Source organism: Chinchilla lanigera, unplaced genomic scaffold, assembly GCF_000276665.1.
Source record: "Chinchilla lanigera isolate Chin_1 unplaced genomic scaffold, ChiLan1.0 scaffold00021, whole genome shotgun sequence".
In the NCBI taxonomy this organism is placed as follows: Eukaryota; Metazoa; Chordata; class Mammalia; order Rodentia; family Chinchillidae; genus Chinchilla; species Chinchilla lanigera.
Genome location: NW_004955422.1, coordinates 13,206,426 through 13,226,475, shown reverse-complemented (window position 1 = coordinate 13,226,475; position 20,050 = coordinate 13,206,426). Strand labels below are relative to the sequence as shown.

General features: G+C 36.8%; 1 protein-coding gene across 1 annotated transcript in view; it reads left to right on the top strand.

The window, feature by feature from the left end:
- Qser1 (glutamine and serine rich 1) overlaps positions 1–19,476 on the top strand; it is a gene marked incomplete at its 5' end in the record, with an annotated part of 80,586 nt that extends 61,110 nt beyond the window's left edge. Inside the window, 5 exon segments of the mRNA XM_005384170.2 lie at positions 7,354–7,491; positions 10,203–10,300; positions 12,721–12,873; positions 14,732–14,827; positions 15,900–19,476. Coding sequence (XP_005384227.1) covers positions 7,354–7,491; positions 10,203–10,300; positions 12,721–12,873; positions 14,732–14,827; positions 15,900–16,040 — 626 coding nt within the window. The 3' untranslated portion in view covers positions 16,041–19,476.
- Between the last annotated feature and the right edge of the window lie 574 nt (positions 19,477–20,050).

The window sequence follows — 20,050 nt, the reverse complement described above, 5'->3', positions numbered from 1 at the left end:
TGGTTTATGCCAGAAGAAAAGAATAAACAAACCTAGGAAACAGCAGTTCAAAGTATAATTAATACAGTATAGTAATATATATGGTACTGTATATACCTGATATATACGATGCATACTATTGTGTGTCTGCCGCTAGCCTACATGTGCTCATGACAAAGGTAGGTGCCTTCCTTCTGCCTTTCCTTCTTTCTGATTAGAAAAGTTGAAATGAAATATATCAGCAGTTATCAAACTTACTGACCTTGGAACCCCTTTCCATCCTTGCAAAGTGTAGTAGATCCTAAACAAGACTTATGTAGGTGATACCTGTTGATACTTACACCATATTCGATACTGAAACTAAGGTAATGAAGGATACAAGAATCTACAGCACATATTCCATTAATCATCAACGTTCTTGTTGATGTATGCAAGAAATTTCAAGCAATTTAGTATTTGAGGGCAGAGTGTGGCAAACTGTGGTCTACCAGACCTGGCTTTCAGCCTGTTTTTATAAATACAGGTATTTCTTGTTTAACAACTAGGTTGTTAAGTAAGTCGGTCGCTAAATGAGGAATTGTGTATAGTACATACATTACAGTATTCAGAACAGAGAAATGGTCCGAGGAAACTCCAACTTTTCCTTGCTTTTATTTGCATAACTTGTACATGCAGTACTGTAATGTATAACAAAATAAAATTGTACTGTGTAAATAAAAGTGTACTGTACAACCAAAAGACATTGAGGTTCTATAAGCAAGATACACAAGAATGTGCAAAAAAAGGAGATGGTCTAAGTCCAAGGAGCACGACTCAGTCTTCTTTTTTTGGTACTGGGAATCGATCTCATGACCTTGAGCTTGCCAGGCATGCGTTGTGCCACTGAGCTATATCCGTGGCCTCAGGCCTCAGTCGTAAGTCTAAACAGTCATGAAATAAGTCGTTAAACAAGGAGTATCTATAGTTTTTTTGAAATACAGCTCCCCAGGTAACTTTTGGGAAATTCACGTATTTCCACACAGGGCCTTCCCACTACAGTGGCAGATTTGAGTAGTTGCTACTGAGCCCATACTGCCATCAAAACCTAAATATTTAAAACATAGTTTTTTAGCATATTTTGCATCTGAACCCAGGTTGGAGCACAGAGATAAAGAGAGGACAGATTTGAAAAGTTAAGTATCCAATCTTTATTCTATCTTCTATGATAATTGTTAAGGATACAGTTGAGGTTGATATCCAGGACAGTTTCCGAATTACAGTATTACTGGTTGAGAGATGATCTTAGAGATTATGTTACTAGAACTAGAATCATAATAAAAAATGTTTCATTGCTAAAGTCTACTTTAAATGTACTGTTAGTATATCTGTACCTGGTGGCACACATCTATAATCCTAGCATTTGGGAGGCTTGCCAGGAGATTAAGTCCAGTTTGAACTACATAGGCAAACACTGTCTCAACAAAGCAAAAGCCGGGGCTGGGGATTTAGCTCAGCGGCAAAGCGCCTGCCTGGCAAGCACAAGGTCGTGAGTTCAGTTCCCGGTACCGGAGAAAAACCAAAAAACAAAAACAAAAAAAAAAAAAAAACAAAGCAAAAGCCATATAATAGCAGGTTAATAATAGCTTTTATGTGGGCTGATCAGGCCCACAGTCTCCTGAACGAGTAGAGGCAAATGGAATGATTTCAGGGCTCCAGGAGGATCAAAGCCCTCACATAGAATTCGAGATTCTCTCAGGGCTGAGACCAAGACCTTCTCTGGGTGGCCTGTATTTATTTGGTTATCAGAAGGGAGGGGAGTATTTAACAAGGGTGAAATCACTCAAGGACTTCTCCAAGTAAGGTATTAAATTAATCCTTAATAAGGATTAAGTTAATCCACCCAGGAGTGAGATGCCTGAGGCTGTAGTTTTTATCTAGTTGAGATCAGATGCAGGTGTCCTTGTCTGTGATCTTGCCTTATCCTCTGAGGTATTCTGGCTTCATTCACCATTACAGGCTTTAGTGAGGATTAATGACTCACGGAGGTTCACTATGAGTCCACTGTCCATTTCCAGACAAGGAGCCTAGGTCTTGGACAGATTCACAAGTGAACATGGAAAGCCAATTGACTAATTTAAGTCCTGCTTGGGGTTGCTTCGAATAGTGGCCTCCATCATTATAATGCTTTTAGTGGATGCTCAAAACACTGGTTTGCCTTATAAATTCTCATTTGTACACTTCTAAATAACCATTTATAAATAGCTTTTTGTAACAGTGTATTTCAGAATGGCCTTGGACTTAACTGTGTAGCCCAGGCTGGCCTTGAACTTCTGGAGATCTTTCTGCTTCAGCCTTCCGAGTGCTGGGATTACAGGTGTGCACCACCATAACCAGCTGTATGTAATTTTTGCAGCTAGCAGTCCTACCTACTGCTTTGAATAGAGGAGTTTTGTTTCTGAATTAGCTGTTACTCTGTCTCCTCAGGTAAGAAAGATCACATTTTCTTCCACTGGTAACTGGAGTGACCACTAGGTGTCACTAAATAGTGAAGGAGTCATCTGTAGTGGTTTTAAGAATGCAAGTGATTGCCCTTCATTGTGGGGCACACCTGTAATCCTACCTCCTGAGGCTGAGGCGGGAGGATCTCAAGTTTGAGGCCAACCCGGGCAACTTAGTGAGACCCTGTCTCAAAATAAAATAAGGTAAGGCTCAGTAGTAGAGCCCTTCCCTAGCATATTCGAGGCCTTGAGTTTGATTCCCAGCGCTGTCCAAAAAAAAGGCAAATATTGATAATAATAGATTTATATGCTGGCAGTTTTAAAACTCTGTTTCAGGACATCTTTATAATCTTCCAACTTATTGAGGATTCCAAATACTTTATTTATGTGGACTAAACTTGTAGGTATTTATTAAATTGCAAATAAAACAAAATTTTTAAAATACTTAAAATTAACAGATTTCTACTTATTAACATAAAAACTCTAAAAGTATTTTTTTAAAAACTAATAGTATTTATTGAGATAAATACTCTTTTGTTTTTGGTTCTTTTCTGAGACAGGATCTTGCTGTGTAGTGCAGGCTGGCCTTGAACTCATAGCAATCCTCCTGCCTCAGCCTCTCGAGTGCTGGGATTATAGGTGTGTACCACCATGCCCAGTTTGAGATAAATACGGTTTTTTATCTGCTTCATCATTCAGTTATATGTTATTCTGATTAAAATAAATGAACATTCACCATCACATAGGTATATAGTTGGGGAGGGGAAGAAAATTTTAGTTGCCTGTTCTGATAATTACAGATATTTTTATTTGATGCTCAAAACTTGAAAAGTGATAGTTTTTTGAAAGTTCCATGCAGGTACATTAAAATCTGTTGTTTTCCTCGCCCTCTGGGTGTATCTTTCACCCATACATCATTCATTGATCATGTGAAAATATTGGTTAGCTCAGTGGTATAGCTCTTCCAAAAACCAGTACATTTCTATCACCTTTAAAAAATTATGGGTCGGGTGTGGTGGCACATGCCTGTAATTCCAGCGCTCAGCAGGCTGAGGCAGGAGGATTGTTGGAAGTTTGAGACCAGCCTGGGCTACTAAGTGAGCTCAAGGCCAGCCTGAACTGCATAGCAAGGCCCTGTCTCAAAAAGACAAAAAAAAAAAAAAAAAAAAAAAAAAAAATTACAGTCATGCCAGGTGTGGTAGCACACACCTGTAATCCCAGCACTAGGGAGGCTAAGGCAGGAGGATCTCTGCAAGTTTGAGGCAAGCCTGCACTACAAAATGAAACCCTGTCTCCAAAAAAAAAAAGTTAGGGTCAAATATATATGACACATAAAGTTTGCCACTCTAAAACCGTCTTTAAGTATAAGTATACAATTCAGTAGCATTAATTATATTCATGCTGTTGTGTAATATCACCACTACCTCTTTTCAAAAGTTTATCTTCCCAAACAGAGACTGTCAGAACTAAGCAGTAACTCTCAATTTTCCCCTTTTGACTGCTGCTGGTAATCCACAACATATTTTTTTATGCCTATAAATTTACCCATACATGTGACTCATACACTGATTGGCCCTTTGTATCTGGCTTCTTTGCCTTATAACATTTCCAAGATTCATCCAATGTTGCAAGATGTATCAGAACTCCATCTTTTTTATGGCCAAGTAATATTTTATTGTATGTTTATACCACATTTTGTCTGTCCATTCATCTCTTGATAGACACTTAGGTTGTTTCCAGCTTTTAAAAGTATTATAAATAATTTGATGTCATGAGCATTGGCATACAAGTAACTGAATTCCCTTTTTCAGTTCTCTGGGTATATACTTGAGAGATGACTTGCTGAATCATGTGGAAATTCAACGTTGAGCTTTCTGAAGAAGCACAAAATTGTATTCCACAGTGGTTATACCATTTTACATTCCTGCCAAGGTTTTTCTGTACACACAGTAGGGTGTGTATTTCCGTCCTAGTAACTGTGGTATCACATTTTAGTTTTACTGACTAATTATTTTGAGCATTTTTCCAGGTGCTTATCAGATATCTGTAATATCTTCTTTGGAGGATGGGTGGTTGGTCCTTTCGTTGTTTAGTTGTAGGGCTTCTTTATATATTGTAGATTTTAAAGTAATCAGATATGATTTGAAAATATTTCCTTCCATTCTGTAGTCCCTGTTTATCTATTTTTCTTTTGTTTCTTGTGCTTTTTATATCATTATTAGACTCCAGTGTCAAATCCAAGATAATAAAGATTTATCCCTATATTCTGAAAGTTTTATAGTTTTAGGTCTTTATATTTAGAATATATTTCATTCATTCCACCACTGATCTTATCAGAAGTCTTTTGTCCAGCTTACAACAGGAGTTACGGGTTTTCCTGGATCCCAATTTTTATTTAGAATATTGGCTTTTATCATTGACAACGAATATTGTTGATTGTATTCTTTGAAGTGACAAGTTCACTTCATTACTTTTAAATAAAATATCTGCCAAATGTTCACATCCAAATAGACATAATATCCACCATTCTTTCAAATGCAGAGGGTATTTTAGGGGGAAATAAGTTTATCGAATAACTCAGGCAATGGCATGTGTCCTCTTCCTAGTGGTTACCATAATTCTTATATCAGAAGTGTTTTCTAGGCCAGCCATGGTGGTGCAGGCCTGTAATCCCAGCACTCAAGAAGCTAAAGCAAGAGAACTGTCATGAGTTTGAGGCCAGCCTGGGCTACATAGTGAGTTCAAAGCCAGCCTGAACTACATAGTGAGATACTGCCTCAAAAAAAGAAAGCCAAACAAAAATGAAGTGTTTTCTGTGTTTATACTATATTCTCACACAGAATATTAAAAACACATTGACGAGTATGGATTCAATGAAAACAGTAATTTTGGAGGTTTTTTTTTTTGAGACAGAGTCTGGCTGTGTAGCTCAGGCTGGACTCGAATTCTTTTAGCAGTCCTCCTGCCTCAGCCTTCCAAGTGCTAGGATTACAGATATGTACCACCATGTGCCCTTTGAAAATAATAATTTTTGCTGTGTCATCAAGGAGTATTCTTTAGTGAAACTAGTTTTATTTTCCCCTACAAATATATGGGCAATGACCTGACAAAGTATATAACTACTAGTATAGTTTCCTGTGACTGCCTTTATTCATGCTAAGTAGAGAAACAGCGGTTTTACCCATTACTACTTTTGTAAATATCAACACAGATATCAACATAACATCTCAGTAAGGAAACTTGAGATGAAAATTATCTTGACATCGGAGACCACTGAGAGGGGTGTATGGAGGACCACGTGGGTGACTCTTCCCGAAAGAGGAGCAGTTGTCTCCATTTTCGCTGAGTCTGACCCTATTTCCATGTATTGATGCGTACAGAGCTGATTAGCGCCTTTTCCTTATCCTTTCAATTGGCCTTAACCAATACATATTGGTCCAGTTGAGGTGCTGATGGTAGTCTTTGAAAACGGTGGGTGTGTCCCCCCCCCAACTCCCCACCCAACTCCGTTGTTCCTACGTGTGAGCCAGGATGAATCAGGATGTGGAGCCAGTGCTCCACACTGTCGGCTGGGCTGGAGCCTTGGTGATAAAGGCTATGACTTCTGGGGCTTGAAAGATTACACATCAGAGCTACTATCTCAATTGTGTTACGCAGATTACTCTTTCTGCATATCCTTCTCTCTGCATTTGCAGAGGTGATTTCAGGCCTCCTACCTAGCCCAGCTCAAGGCACTCACCTACTTCCCACGGTTCTCACAGTCACTTATCCTCAAGCCACTCGCTTCTTCATGAATGAATAAAACCTGGGTTTGGCCTTGGGTTGAGGCCTTTGTTCCAGATGGCCATCATCATGGCTGGACTCAGGAGCCCTTGGTTCCCATAACTACAGATATGTCTTAGTGTCTTTATTCTCACCATGTGTTGTACCTGAAGTGGTAGATTGAAATTAACTCACTAGAATTCCAATAACTTTTCATGGGATTGCAAATGTAAACTTCCTGGGCCATGACTAGGACTGGGAAGGGCTTTCTATAATTTGCACCCAATGTGGAGCTTTTTTTTTTTTTTGGTACCAGGAATCAAGCTCAGGACCTCGTATTTGCCAGGCAGGCACTTGTACCACTGAGCAATATCCCCAGCCCCACCTGGGAGACTTCTCAAAGAGGAGCAGTTGTCTCCATTGGGTTCGTAGACCATACTCTTAGAACTGCTCTTATAGTATTAGAGGGAACCTGATAAAACTGTGGTTATATGTTTGGGTTCAGAACAAGTCAAAAGTGAGGCAGACTTTTAATCTTGCAGTTCTTGCACTAAATTTAATTTTTCTCTACGCATAGTCTATTTACATTAAAAAATCGTTTTAATGTTTCCTAGTGTAGAATTCTATGGTAATTGAAGTGTGGAAGTAAAAAAGAAAAGGAATCTGTATCTTCTATATTGCATAGCTTTTGGTTCCCTTACTAATAAACATACAGAAACAAATCGTGAAGACCAGAGCAGCGTGACGGGTCCTCAACTGTTCATCTGTGGAGTGGAACTGGCTCCTGCCTGACCTTGTTTCCGCACGTTGGCTTGGTGTCAGTCATTGGAGCCAGGGAAGCTATATGAACATGTAGTGTATAACCTTGGTTACACTTCACCGTGCCACCACCACCCCTTCTCTTCTAGTAAGTCTGGTAGTCCATTTTTGTTCTTGTTCGTTTGAAAAGCTCTCCAGCAATTATAAAATGTAAACCAGTCTCACTTGAAGTGTTTTTATAAGGATGATGAGAAAACTTTGAATTGGAAGAAATTGTATTTATAATCTTTCACCTGTTCGTTGGCTCCTGTTACAGAGAAAAGTATTTTAAATGCTCAAGAAGAAAATTTAATGTTTTATCTTTTCTTTGTCCCAGAATTTGATCCTCCAGCTCCTTTTGTCACTCGCTTTTTGAACACAAGAGCAATGAAGGAAACCTTTAAGAGTTACATGGAACTGCTCGTTAGCATTGCCCTGGACCCTGACACAATGCAAGCCCTAGAGAAGAGCAATGGTACGGCATGCTAAGTAGAACTTTGTAGATTGTTTTCAGAATTTGATCTGTTGTGGTTTTACATGTAGTTTGTGTAATATATACCTATAGTTTTTCAGTTATGTTCATAATATCTTAATTCTAGAAAATGGTCCCATTTTTTTCATGCATTGTCTGAATAGTAGAACAACTTTATGTTGAATATGTTTTTATTGCTTCCTACTCATGGGGTAATTATGTAGTTATTCATTTATTTAACTGCACAATCTATATTATCTTTATTAGTATTTTACTAAATGTATTACATAGAAAGTCCATATGTTAATATATCCTGTTCTCCTATAATTGGAAAGACCAATAGTGTTATAGTGTTATAAGAAGTAAAATAGTGTTATAAGAAGTAAAATAGTATCTTCAGTAACAGATAAATTGCAGAGAAAAGGGTTTTTTGTTTTTGAAATAAGGTACAGCTGTGTAGTTCAGGCTGGCCTTGAACTCACAACAATCCTCCTGCCTCAGCCTCAGGACTGCTGGGATTACAGGTGTGCATCACCACACCTGGTTAGAGAACTTCTTTATTTGTTTGTTTTTGGTTTTTTAGGAGGGTTTTTTTGTTGTTGTTTGTTTTTGGTTTTTGTTTGGTGGTAGTTTTGGGGATTGAACTTATAACCACCTCCTTGAGCTACATTCCCAACCCTTTTTTATTTGGACACAAAGTCTCACTGATTTTCTCTCTGTATTGCCCAGGCTGGACTTAAACTTGCAATCCTCCTGCCTCAGACTCTTCAGTGCTGGAATTACAGGCATGTGCCACCACAACCAGCTGAGAAATTATCTTCTAATCAGTATTAAAACAATATACGGCCAAGAGAGCTGGCACATGCCTGTAGTCCCAGCACTCAGGAGCCTAAGACAGGAGGATTGCTGAGTTTGAGGCCAGCCTGGGCTACATAGTGAGTTCAAGGCCACCCAGAGCTACAGAGTGAGACTATCTCAAACCAAAAAACTAATAGAAAACAGTATAGGGGGTTGAGGGTGTGGCTCAGTGGTAGAATACTTCCCTAGCATATGTAAGGCTATAAGGTCTTGAGTTTGATCCCCAGCATAGGGTGGGTGATAGGGTGATGCGTGTGGGGTGAGTGGGGGAAAGTGCATTGGATTATACCAATTAATGGTTTTCCTTTGGTTGCTGTCAAATATTTTCTTTCTCAAATTCCTTGCATCATAAAATGTCTCTTTCTACTAGTTACTTCTGGTTGCATTCTGAAGAATTTTTTTAGATTAGTTATCAGTGTTCTCTGATGTTTGTGCATTTTATATAAGGGGAAAGAAATTTAAAAGGTTATTCTTAAAAATTACTTACAAATGTCTGAACATGTGTTCAGAGGGGGCTGGGATGTGGTCAGTGGCAGAGTGCTTGGCTAGCATGTACAGGCCCTAGTGTCCATCGCCAGCACCACGAAACAAACTTGTTTTTGTGACATATGAATGAAGTATTTGAATAGATTGAATCACTATTAAACAAATAAAATTAAACTATGAGGTATGTTGCAGCAACCATAGAAAGTTTCCTCACTAAGGATTTTTTCTTTATTTAAGGAGATAATTCTTTCCCAGGTTACTATGCTTGTATTTGTTCAAAATACGTAAAATTTCATTCAACTGTGGACTTATACCTAGATTCTGAGAATTACATGTTTTCAAGAAAGTCATATATTACTTGCTGATAAAAGAAGAAATAGTTTAATAACCTATAGTATTTAATTCAGTTAATTAACTTACATTCTGGAAGTACTTCCTTAGAACTTAAAATTCAGAGAAGCAAAAAAGAAAGCACACCCTGTCTTGAAAAAAGGGAAGCACAGTTTTGAGTAGGAATCTCTGTCACACTTTTTTTTTTTTTTTTTTCCTAAAATAACACATGTATTTTTGACATTCGAGTTTTGCATTGTTTTTAAGTTCTGGGGATTGAACACGTGGGCAGGCTAGGCAAACACACTGCTACTTAGCTCTGTCCCCAGGCTGGGAATGTAGCTTAGCCGAAGGGCATATCCCTAGCATGCTCAAGGCCTTGGGTTGAATTCCCAGCAATGCAAAGGAAAAAAAACAAGAGTATCTCTTGGGCATCCTCAGTGTCTTACATAAAATGTTACCGTTACACTAGTTTATATTTTGTAATACTGTTACTATTCAGATGGTAAATGAGATTTGGAGAAATTAGGTGTATTGCTGCCTTACATTGGTCCTAGTTCCATTAAAAAATCTACTGCAAGGGCTCAGTGGTAGCACATTTGCCTAGCATGTGAGTGGCCCTGGGTTCAGTCACTAATACATACTACCAAAACAAAACCATATTCTAATTCATCAGTTCTAGTTTAAACCCAGGGCTTTTATAGAGCACATCATATCCTTACATTAAACTACCTCTTTTTTGTATTTGCTGTTAAAGCCTATTTTCAAGTTAGCCTTTGTTCAGAAAGCTTAATGTCCATTTGTTGGCAGGCAGAATTTTATATTTCCCAGTGAATTTAGTGTCTTTCAACATAAAAATGTTTTGGGGCTGGGGATTTAGCTCAGCGGCAAAGCGCCTGCCTGGCAAGCACAAGGTCATGAGTTCGGTTCCTGGTACTAGAGAAAAACAAAAACAAAACATAAAAATGTTTTGAGAAAGAGTTGAATTTTGATCAAGTATTTGTTGATAATTTATCCTTTTAAAATACATTATATTTCAGATGAGCTACTTCTACCTCATATGAAAAAAATAGATGGCATGCTAAATGATAATCGAAAAAGACTTCTTCTGAATCTTCATTTGGATCAGTCATTCAAGGTATTTCCTTTAGATGATTTATCAGCAAAACTCAATCGTGATCACAGTCCTACATGTGATTAAAAAAGTATGAAAGTCAAGTCATTCTCACTTCCACAAAATTTTTCTCAAACAAAAATTTGTTTTTCCATAATTATGAGTCTTATTTCGCTTGCTTTTTTTTTTTTTTTTTTTTTTTTTTTTTTTTTTTTTTTCATCTTTTTGAGACAGGGTCTCGCTTTTCAGTTCAGGCCAGCCTTGAGCTCACTTTGTAGCCCAGGCTGGCCTCAAACTCACAATGCTCCTCCTGCCTCAGCCTCCTGAGTGCTGGGATTACAGGCATGCGCCACCACAGCCCGGCCAGTTTGTCTTTTTAATGTTAATCATTTACTGTTTAAATTTATTTCTGGGTCATTTATATTTTTCTAATATTCATTCTGTGAAATTTTGTCTAAATGTTTTCCAAAAGTACTCCCTTTAAACTACTGTATTTAAGTTTTTGTTTTTGTTTATTTTTGGTACTGGGAATCAAATCAATTCACCTCACACTTGCCAGGCAGACGCTGTGCCACTGAGCTAAATCCTGGCTCTCTAGTCTTTTGTTGTTCCTTTTTTTAATGGGGATCTCATTACATATTTCAGGTCAGCCTTGAACTCACTGTATAGTTCAAGGCTACATAGTTTTCAGTATTTCAGGCTGGCTTCAAACTTGGCGATCCTCCTGCCTCAACCTAAATCATGTTTTTCTTTTGAATCTTTGTAAAAAGCTGAGAAAAAAAAAAGTAAAAAAGTTGTATATTTTCTCAAAAATTAAAGTTAGCCTTTCATAGCAGTTACCAGAATTCCCTTTATGTATCTTTAACTTGCCCCCTGCCCAAGGAAAGACTAATTTTTATATAATGGAAATATATATAGTACTGTATTTTAGCAATAAAAATTTGGTTTTAGTGTTACCTAAAACCTAATCTAAACTCAAAATTTATTGTAGATGCTACTTAATTTAAAAAATTTACAGGTTTTCTTGTTCAGAGTGTAATATCACATCTAAAGTCACTTGATTATATCTGCCTTGAGAAACTTGGTGGAGACAGTTTTAGACGTTTGTACAGCCTTTCCCACATTTCTGTTCTGTAACCTGCATATGGAGGTGATACTGACTTCATGCTAACTAGATGATAATGGAGGTTCTGGGTTGAGTTCGAAGTTCAGGGACAATAAATGCACTAGTGGTCTTGTATTCTTCACTGCCATACACTGGCAGAGCTGGAAAGAAATCCAGCACCAAAGAATGTGGTCTCCTGGCTCCCAGGCCAGTGTTTTCTACTTAATATCTACCTTTAAGTGAAATACTCTTTTAAGGAAGCACTGGATTGTCTGGAGACAAGGGACTTCTTTTAGATACGTATTTTCCAGATATTTACTAAGCTCACTGGCCAAACCCCAAGAGTTCAACCCCCAGCGCAATACCAAAAAGTTTACTGGCTTTGCTTGATCTGTCTGGCTAGGATAGCCTAGAGGCAGCACTTTTTTAAAATGGTAAAATAAATCTAATGAATATAAACTGTCAAAAAATAAAATAAAATTTGTTCTGCCACATAATCACAAAACTGTCTTTGGTAGCTACCTTGTCTTTCTGGTCAGAAAATTCATCAAGCTCTGTTTTAGAATGTTACGTCACAAGTGCTTGGGGCTGGGGATTTAGCTCAGTAGCACAGCGCCTGCCTGGCAAGTGCAAAGTCCTGAGTTTGATTCCCGATACCGGGAAAAAAAAAAAAAGTGCTATATGCTTGGTCAAAAGAAGCAAGAGAAAGCCAGGCATGGTGGTGCGCACCTGTAATCAAAGCACTGAGGAGGCTGAGGAAGGAGGATCACTGTGAGTTCGAGGCCAGCCTGGGCTACAAAGTGAGTTCAAGGCCAGCCTGAACTGCATAGTGAGACCCTGTTTCAAAAAAAGAATCAAGAGAAGTGATGAAACAAGCCTCACAATGTTTGTTTCTGACCTCTGTCCTTATCTTCATCTAAGATGAGATGAATTCTTTGTAGTAGAACTTGGCTGGGTTTAACAGTGGTTTCAGTAGTAGAGAGCTAAAGAAACATACATATCTCCCTCTTGCCCTGCCTTTAAGCCAGAGAGGCATTATTAAGAACCATCCACCTTCTTCAGGAGTCCCTGTAGTATAGTGCTGTTGCTTAAAAAAAACCGGCGGCTCAGGTTCAAGGAGGAATAAATAGATTCCACATCCGGTAGGAGGAGGTGCAAAGAATTTGTGACCATGTGTAACCTCTACCCATGTAAATGTGTACGCATGTGTATATGTGTATATTACCATGTCCCATCAGTAACACCCACCTGTAGTGTGCGTGTGTATGTGTAAATTTTGATTCACTGAAAGCACTTTAGTTTTCTTCTGATACTATTATTATGCTTCATTGTTTCAAAGAATGCTTTGGAAAGTTTTCCTGAATTAACAATAATTACTCGTGACTCTAAAGCGAAAAGTGGAGGATCTGCTATTTCTAAAATCAAAATGAATGGCAAAGCTTATAATAAGAAAACTCTGAGGACTTCTAAAACAACCACTAAATCTGCACAAGTAAGTATATAGTGATTGATGAAAGTGTACCCTTTCTAGTTATTAATACTACAACATCAAAGCAAGCAGATATTTACTGTTTGGCAGTAAGTGTGGGGTCGGAGTAGTCTACTGGGGTAGGAGCAAGCAGCTCTGGCCTGAGGAACAGGGACTCGGTGAGTATCTAGCATATAGTAAGTGCTCACAGAATCATCTCATGGTTGTGTTTATATAATTATAGATGTTTTTAATTTATTTTAATTGACAAAATATATTTTATGTACTACATGTCTTGAATTATGTGTACATTGTAGAATGGGTGACTTGTGCTACTTAACAAGTATTACCTGTTTAGTGAGCACACCCTCCATAGAGTCAATATTGATTTCATAGTTTCTGTATTTTCATTGAAATATCTTCCAACATTTTGAAACATAATATAAATTGTTAAAACCATTTCAGAAAACAGTTTGGTACTGTAATAATTCCACACCAAAATGTATTCTGTAAAAACACATCAGAAATGCATCAAAATGTATACCTTTGGCCATTATAAAATTGTGTGTAAGAGCCACCAGTGTAAAGTTAAAGAGCTACAAAGACAATGTAATGCTACTTAACCTTTTTTCCCATTATTCTGTTGATCAAACCAAGTACTTCATGCATGTGAGGCAAGTGCTCTACCACTGAATTGCATCCCCAGCATACTGTTTACTTGTTAAATTGAAGAGGTAGGACTGGAGATGTCGCTCAGTAGAGTTGTTGCCTAGTATGCATGAGGCTCTACATTGATCCCCAGCACCACAAAAAGAAAAGAAGAAATAGATTCATTTATTCTTCTTTTTCTCTTTTTTTTTTAATGTTTTTTTTCCGGTACCAGGAATCGAACTCACGACCTTGCGCTTGCCAGGCAAGGGCTGTGCTGCTGAGCTAAATCCCCAGCCCCAGATTCATTTATTCTTTGCAAACTAAAAATTGGGGAGAGTGCTTTGAGTGTGCCAAATGCAAGTCTAAGTATTATGTGATACAACATTAAAAACTTGTTAAAATCCCTGCTGTCATATAATTTATGTTTGGGGGAAGGGGAAGGAACTGATATATGAAAAGTAATAAGTAGGTAAATTAAGTTGGGGATATAAAGTTGTAGAAATACCTGTATATATAAAATACCTGAGGGAGAAGCATGAAAGAATATATAACGTGCTGTTTGCCTTTTTTTTGTTTGGTGGTGGTAGTACTTTGAACCTAGGGCCTCCACACTGAGCTACATCCTCAGTCCTTTGTTTATTTTTTATTTTGAGATAGAGTCTCACTGAGTTGCCCAGACGGGGCTCAAACTCAAGATCCTCCTGCCTTAGCCTCTCAGAGTGCTAGGATTACAGGCATATTCCACCACACTTAGCTAGCCTTACTTCTTTCTAATGCAAAAGATTATAGAAAGCCTTTACAACTTACCTCATTTTTCATTTAAATTTTTCTGTAATGTAAAACTTTTTTTGAAGCAGTGCACATTTACATTTTGGAAAGGGCCAGGCGTGGTGGCACATGCCTGTAATCCCAGCACTCAGGAGGCTGAGGCAGGAGGATCACTGCGAGTTCGAGACCAGCCTGGGCTACAAAGTGAGCTCAGGGCCAGCCTGAACTGAAAAGCGAGACCCTGTCTCAAAAAGAAAAACAAAACAAAACACATTTTGGAAAAAGAATGAAGATTTTTAAATAGAATCAGAGCTCATATTATGAGTGAGCCTCTTTGCATGTTAATGCAACCTTATACATAGCCATGCCAGTCATTTTCAGGATTGCCATGAGACTTTTGATCTAGTATTTTACCAAAAGTATTCTTAGTTCAGAAGTTCCATGAACATTTTTCTTTTTATAGGAGTTTGCTGTTGATCCAGAGAAGATACAACTGTATTCTTTGTACCATTCACTCCATCATTATAAATACCACGTTTACCTAATATGTAAAGATGAGGTAATTTTCTCATTTATTTAAAAAAGAAATTATGTTTTGTGAACTTTAAGGAAACTGTGATTTGTGAATGCTTTCAAATGAATTGTTAAATATGTGTATATACATATATGTGGGGGTTTGGGGGGTTTTTTTTGTCCTATTCTACTGTAAATAATAACTAGATTATTGTTTTGCATTTCTGTGCTGTTTTGTGCTCAGATTCTTTAATGCCTTACTACCTCTTGAGCTGTAGATGGCAATGTTTTTAAGATGCTAGTATTTACTTTATCTTGTCATAGTACATGGTGCTTTATGACATTTTATTCTCTTATAGAATGATCCTGCTTTAATTCAACTTATTTATTGCTTTGATATCTTGCTGTCTTATCACTGAATAGCCTTATCCTGCTTACTTACAGAGAATTGGGGTTTTGTGCCTCGGGATGGAGAAATGCAAGTTAAAATTTAGTTATAAATTTTTTTATACCGGGAATCAAACTCGGGACCTCATGTTTGCCAGGCAGGCACTGTTAATTATAATTTTAAGTATCATAAATTTCAAGTTTCTCAGTAATTACATATGGATACAGTACTTCTTTGTGGATGGGATATAAGGATTAATTTCCTCAAAATAAGTGGTTATGGATAGTGTTACTACATTTAACCAGGCTCAAGGCTAAATGTGACGTGTTACACAGTAGTTGGATCTAGAAAGGTTTTCTTAAATCTGACCTCTGTCAAAGGAAAAAGCAAAGGTGGTGATGCAAAATATGCTATTTTTACAATGTTCTGAAAACAGAAATAACCCTAATATTTGTCATTTGGTTTTTAACATAATTGGAAGGACTTGAGAAAGTTTGAAATACTTTCCCTAGTCTTTTTGTCTGCCTCTATGGAGCCAGTGACAGTAGGATTAGATCTTATCGAAATTTATCTGCAGTCATCATTCTACAGGAGTGAGAATTTGTAAAAAATCAGTATGTATAGATTAATTGATATAAATCTTTTCATTCAAAATGTAGAAAGGATAGTCTTGTGAAGGGCTTAAGTATAGTGATAAGTATAAGCTAATATGACGATTTTTTTATTTTAGATTTCTTCTGTGCAGAAAAAAAATGAAGATTTAGGACAAGAGGAGATTGTTCAACTTTGTATGAAAAATGTAAAATGGGTGGAGGACCTGTTTGAAAAATTTGGAGAACTTCTAAATCATGTACAGCAGAAATGTTCCTAACATTTCCACACAAATCCCATCCTTTTTATAGCACTAATGAGATTGCGGAGGGAGTGGTCACAGATAATCAGATGTCAAGCAGTGGTGTCCTGCAGATGTGCTCTTCCATTGCAAAACTTTTACCAGGACCTTTGCTAAAGGACAGAGGTGCTGCCACGAAAGTCAGTCCTTAGAAACGGACCTTCGTCCCGTGACATTTTTATCCTAATGAATAATTTTTCTATTTTGTAAACCCTTGGGTAACTGAGTTTTATTTTCAAAAATGCCGTTTGGCAAATGATGAAGCATGCAGTAAATACAATTTTCCTTTATGGTTAGAGAAATAACACCTAAATAACTTGATCGTCAGACTCTGGCCAAATACGAGAATGAAAGAGAGGTGGCAGAAAGCATATGTTTGTATTCCAATCTAGCCACAAAACAGAAACTATTGTACATTGTGTAAACAGATCTGGTGTGCTGTGACATCTTGTATGAGAATATCATCGACTTTAAATATACAATTCGGAAACCACATTCTGCTTTATGGACTCCTTTTGACATGTTCAGGAAACTGGATATGGAATTGGTGCAATTCTGTGCTTTTTGTGTCAAATTATATTGTGATAAAACAGTGACGTACTATATGCCCTGTCTCAAGGAAGAGTATTTTCATTTATTCTGTATTTTTTTCTTTGGAAATTTTTCAGTTGTACGTTTTTTTACTAATAGTTGTATTTTTCACAAGGAAAATATTGTGGTTATAATTCTGTTCTCTATATCTGTACTACATTTACTGGTTTTAGTAAATCTATTTAGTTTTAATGTCATATTTCTATTGTGAATTCTATCTTGAGGTAACCTTTATCTTTGTTCATACAGATTTGCTCCAGGGTTATCCAGAATGTACATTCAGTGCTAGAATTAGTTTAGCTTTATAAATGAGGCTGTGTTAGACACTGCAGCAATTTCCTAATTCATAAATTTCTTACTGAACTAGCACTTGATTAATGGGTTTTTCGAAGCAAAAATCTAATTACATGATGCATTTGTGAAGAATAAAGTTAATAGTCAGATGACATGCAGTGTTAAACACAGCTTCCCTAACACTTAGAACTGGAAGTGGTAGAGTTCTCCTTTTGGTGCCTTTGCAACCTTTATACATGCTATTGTAGCTTTCTTAAGTTTGATAGCTGGTGCAGTTCCAGTAGTTTAGCAGAGACAGTGAATGTATTAGGTTCAACATGACCTTGTGTTTTATTTGTGTTGCCAACAGGATGCCTTATTTGTCTGTGAAAAAGATTTACTAGTTCATTCTAAACTATCCCCTTTTTTAGATTCTAAAAATTTTAATCATCATACTTTTGTTTATTTTACCACCATTTAGTGCCTTAAGTCCTATCAAGAGAGCAGTGTTACTGCTCAGCGCCCAAATAAGATGTGCTTACGTGGATATTTCTTTTGTCTTGCTTTTGAGTTAACAGGCCAAATTCTTACACTTAAGACTTCAGTAAACTGGCAGAGAATTGAAAGTAACATGTTACTTGATTTGAGAATAAAACGTTGTATCCTTGGGTAAAACTGAGGATTTGAATTAAGCTCACATACTTATTTCTGATGGTCATCTTATTAAAAGCAATAATCCTTAATACTTGTACTTGCCATTAGACAAGGTACTCAGCAATCGAAGTTTTTGTAGAGAGTTAAACATTCCTTTTCTGAACGTTTTTTAAAACTTATTTTGAAAACAAAAGTAAACTATTAGATTGATTTTTGCCTAACTCATACGAGAAATGCGGAGAATACAGCAGTAGGAGAATTACATCTCTCAAGTGGAGAAGAGTAGGAAGCAGCCATATTTTTTCTGATAGTATTGACTCTGGACAGAATTGGTTTCTTTCATTTCCAAAGCACAGAGTGAGGAACTACATCTCCTATGTTGTCATGTTACAAGTATACATTTTTACATTACCCCCCAGCTTACTTTCCTGAACCAGTGATTCAGGTTTAAATATTTTTGAAAGCCACTTTGCATTTATGTAACATCTTAAAGTAGATGTATGAAGTTACAGCCACATTTTCTTCAAGTATAAGCCCAATGGAAAACAAAAATAAGTCTTTAATCTCATCTCCCATAGGAAATAGTCTCTTTCCTTCCGAACTGCAGTTGCTCTCAAACTGTTTACAGATGTGTTCATGTCAGTGACACAAGTGTTTTCATGATCTGGGAGGCCAAGTCCTGTGCACCTGCAGGGTATCCTGTTGTTTAGATGTATCGTCATCTCTCATGTGTTCCATAGAGCACAGGAAAATGAGCAACCTTGGGCCTTACAGAAAAGTGGCATTGTATTATGACAACCATACATGAGTCTTCTCTTTGTATGAAGTTAAGTAAATACCTAGCTGGTTAGCATTTCCATTCCTTGCCAGGGGGGTTGAAATTTATAATATAGAAATAACTTTAGGTTGTAGATAGAATTAAAAAGGTAAAGCACATGTTGCCACAACCCAAGAAAACATTTTGAAAATTGGGTTTTCTTACCTATAGAGATCTGGAAATGATTTAATGTAAAAAGTAATTTTGTGTTGGTGCTTATTAGTTCAAATGAGTGGTTGGAGAATGGGTCCTTCTCATTTTCATGATAACCCAATTTCCACTTATTTGATCTCTAATGAAATCATAAACGCATATTGATTTATGCATTATCATGGTAACTTGAACTAGAAACTGCCCATTTTCCGTTATATTATCAAATAGGAAACATTGGTAACATGGAAAGAAATCATATTTTAAAATGGTTTTAAAAATTTTAGATTACTTTTAATATTCTAAATTTAAATTTCTAAAATAAAAGTATATAGGTGAACTCATGCATTAGTACTATTTTCAAAGCTTCACATTTTTAAACTAATTTTCTTCTAAATATACATCCTGTATTTATTTTCTTTAAAGCAGCTATATTCCAGCCTGTGGCTCTGAAGATATATTCATAAAACCAGTACAGCAGCAGGGTTATTGAAGCAGCTTTGCCAAAAGTTGCTTCAGATGTGTAAGTTGATATTTTATTGTATTTGTAGAATACAATTTTTGTTTTAAACTGTATTTCCATGTGTTTCACAAAAACGCTTCTCAAATAGAGTGAAATACCCCAGAAAACTGTGTTTGTGTCAGTTACACTTGACACACTGCACAAATGAACAGCGTACACTATTGGTTGTCCATTAACTTGCACGCACAACTTTTGGCATCTGTGTTCACAAATGCATGTTTTTGCAAATCACCTTTATTTATAAGTGACAGTAATTGAAATTAAGGATACAAAGAAACCTGCATTTGTAGTCCAGAGTTTTCAATTGGTTCATAATACAATGTATGGAAATGTGAAAGACAATTTTGTATATTTGTTTGTTACTAACTCAGATCATTAAAATGAAAACAATTTTTTAAACAACAAAATCAGAATGTTTGGGGTTTTATTTAAGAATTAGAAGCTGAGGTATTGGGTAGCCAAATATGTCATGTTTAGATTCTTCTCAGAGTACATATCATGGTAGAGATTATTACACAAATGGTATAGGTCCACATATTTTTTCAGATAGTATTTTTAAGTTAGTATTTGATGAACTTTACAGCCTTTACTGATGAACTATCAGGACATATTTTATAGTTTGTGTTTTTAAAAAATAACAGTGATTTGATTCCAGAATTCAAAATCACTTTATGAACTCAAACTTACTTTTTGAGTAAAAACAGAAAAACGCTAATGTTTCATAGAAACTCTCAACACAGGATGAGACTGCATTAATTAATCATTGCATCATAAAGCAAGAAGCGACGGCATGGAAGTATGGGGACTGTTCGGATAAACTTACATTAAGTTCGCATCTATATTTATGTAGTTGCCAGATGACTGTCAAAGACATGAAAAGACAGTCTTTTTTTTTTTTTTTTTTGGTTTTTCTCCGGTACCGGGAACCGAACTCACGACCTTGTGCTTGCCAGGCAGGCACTTTTGCCGCTGAGCTAAATC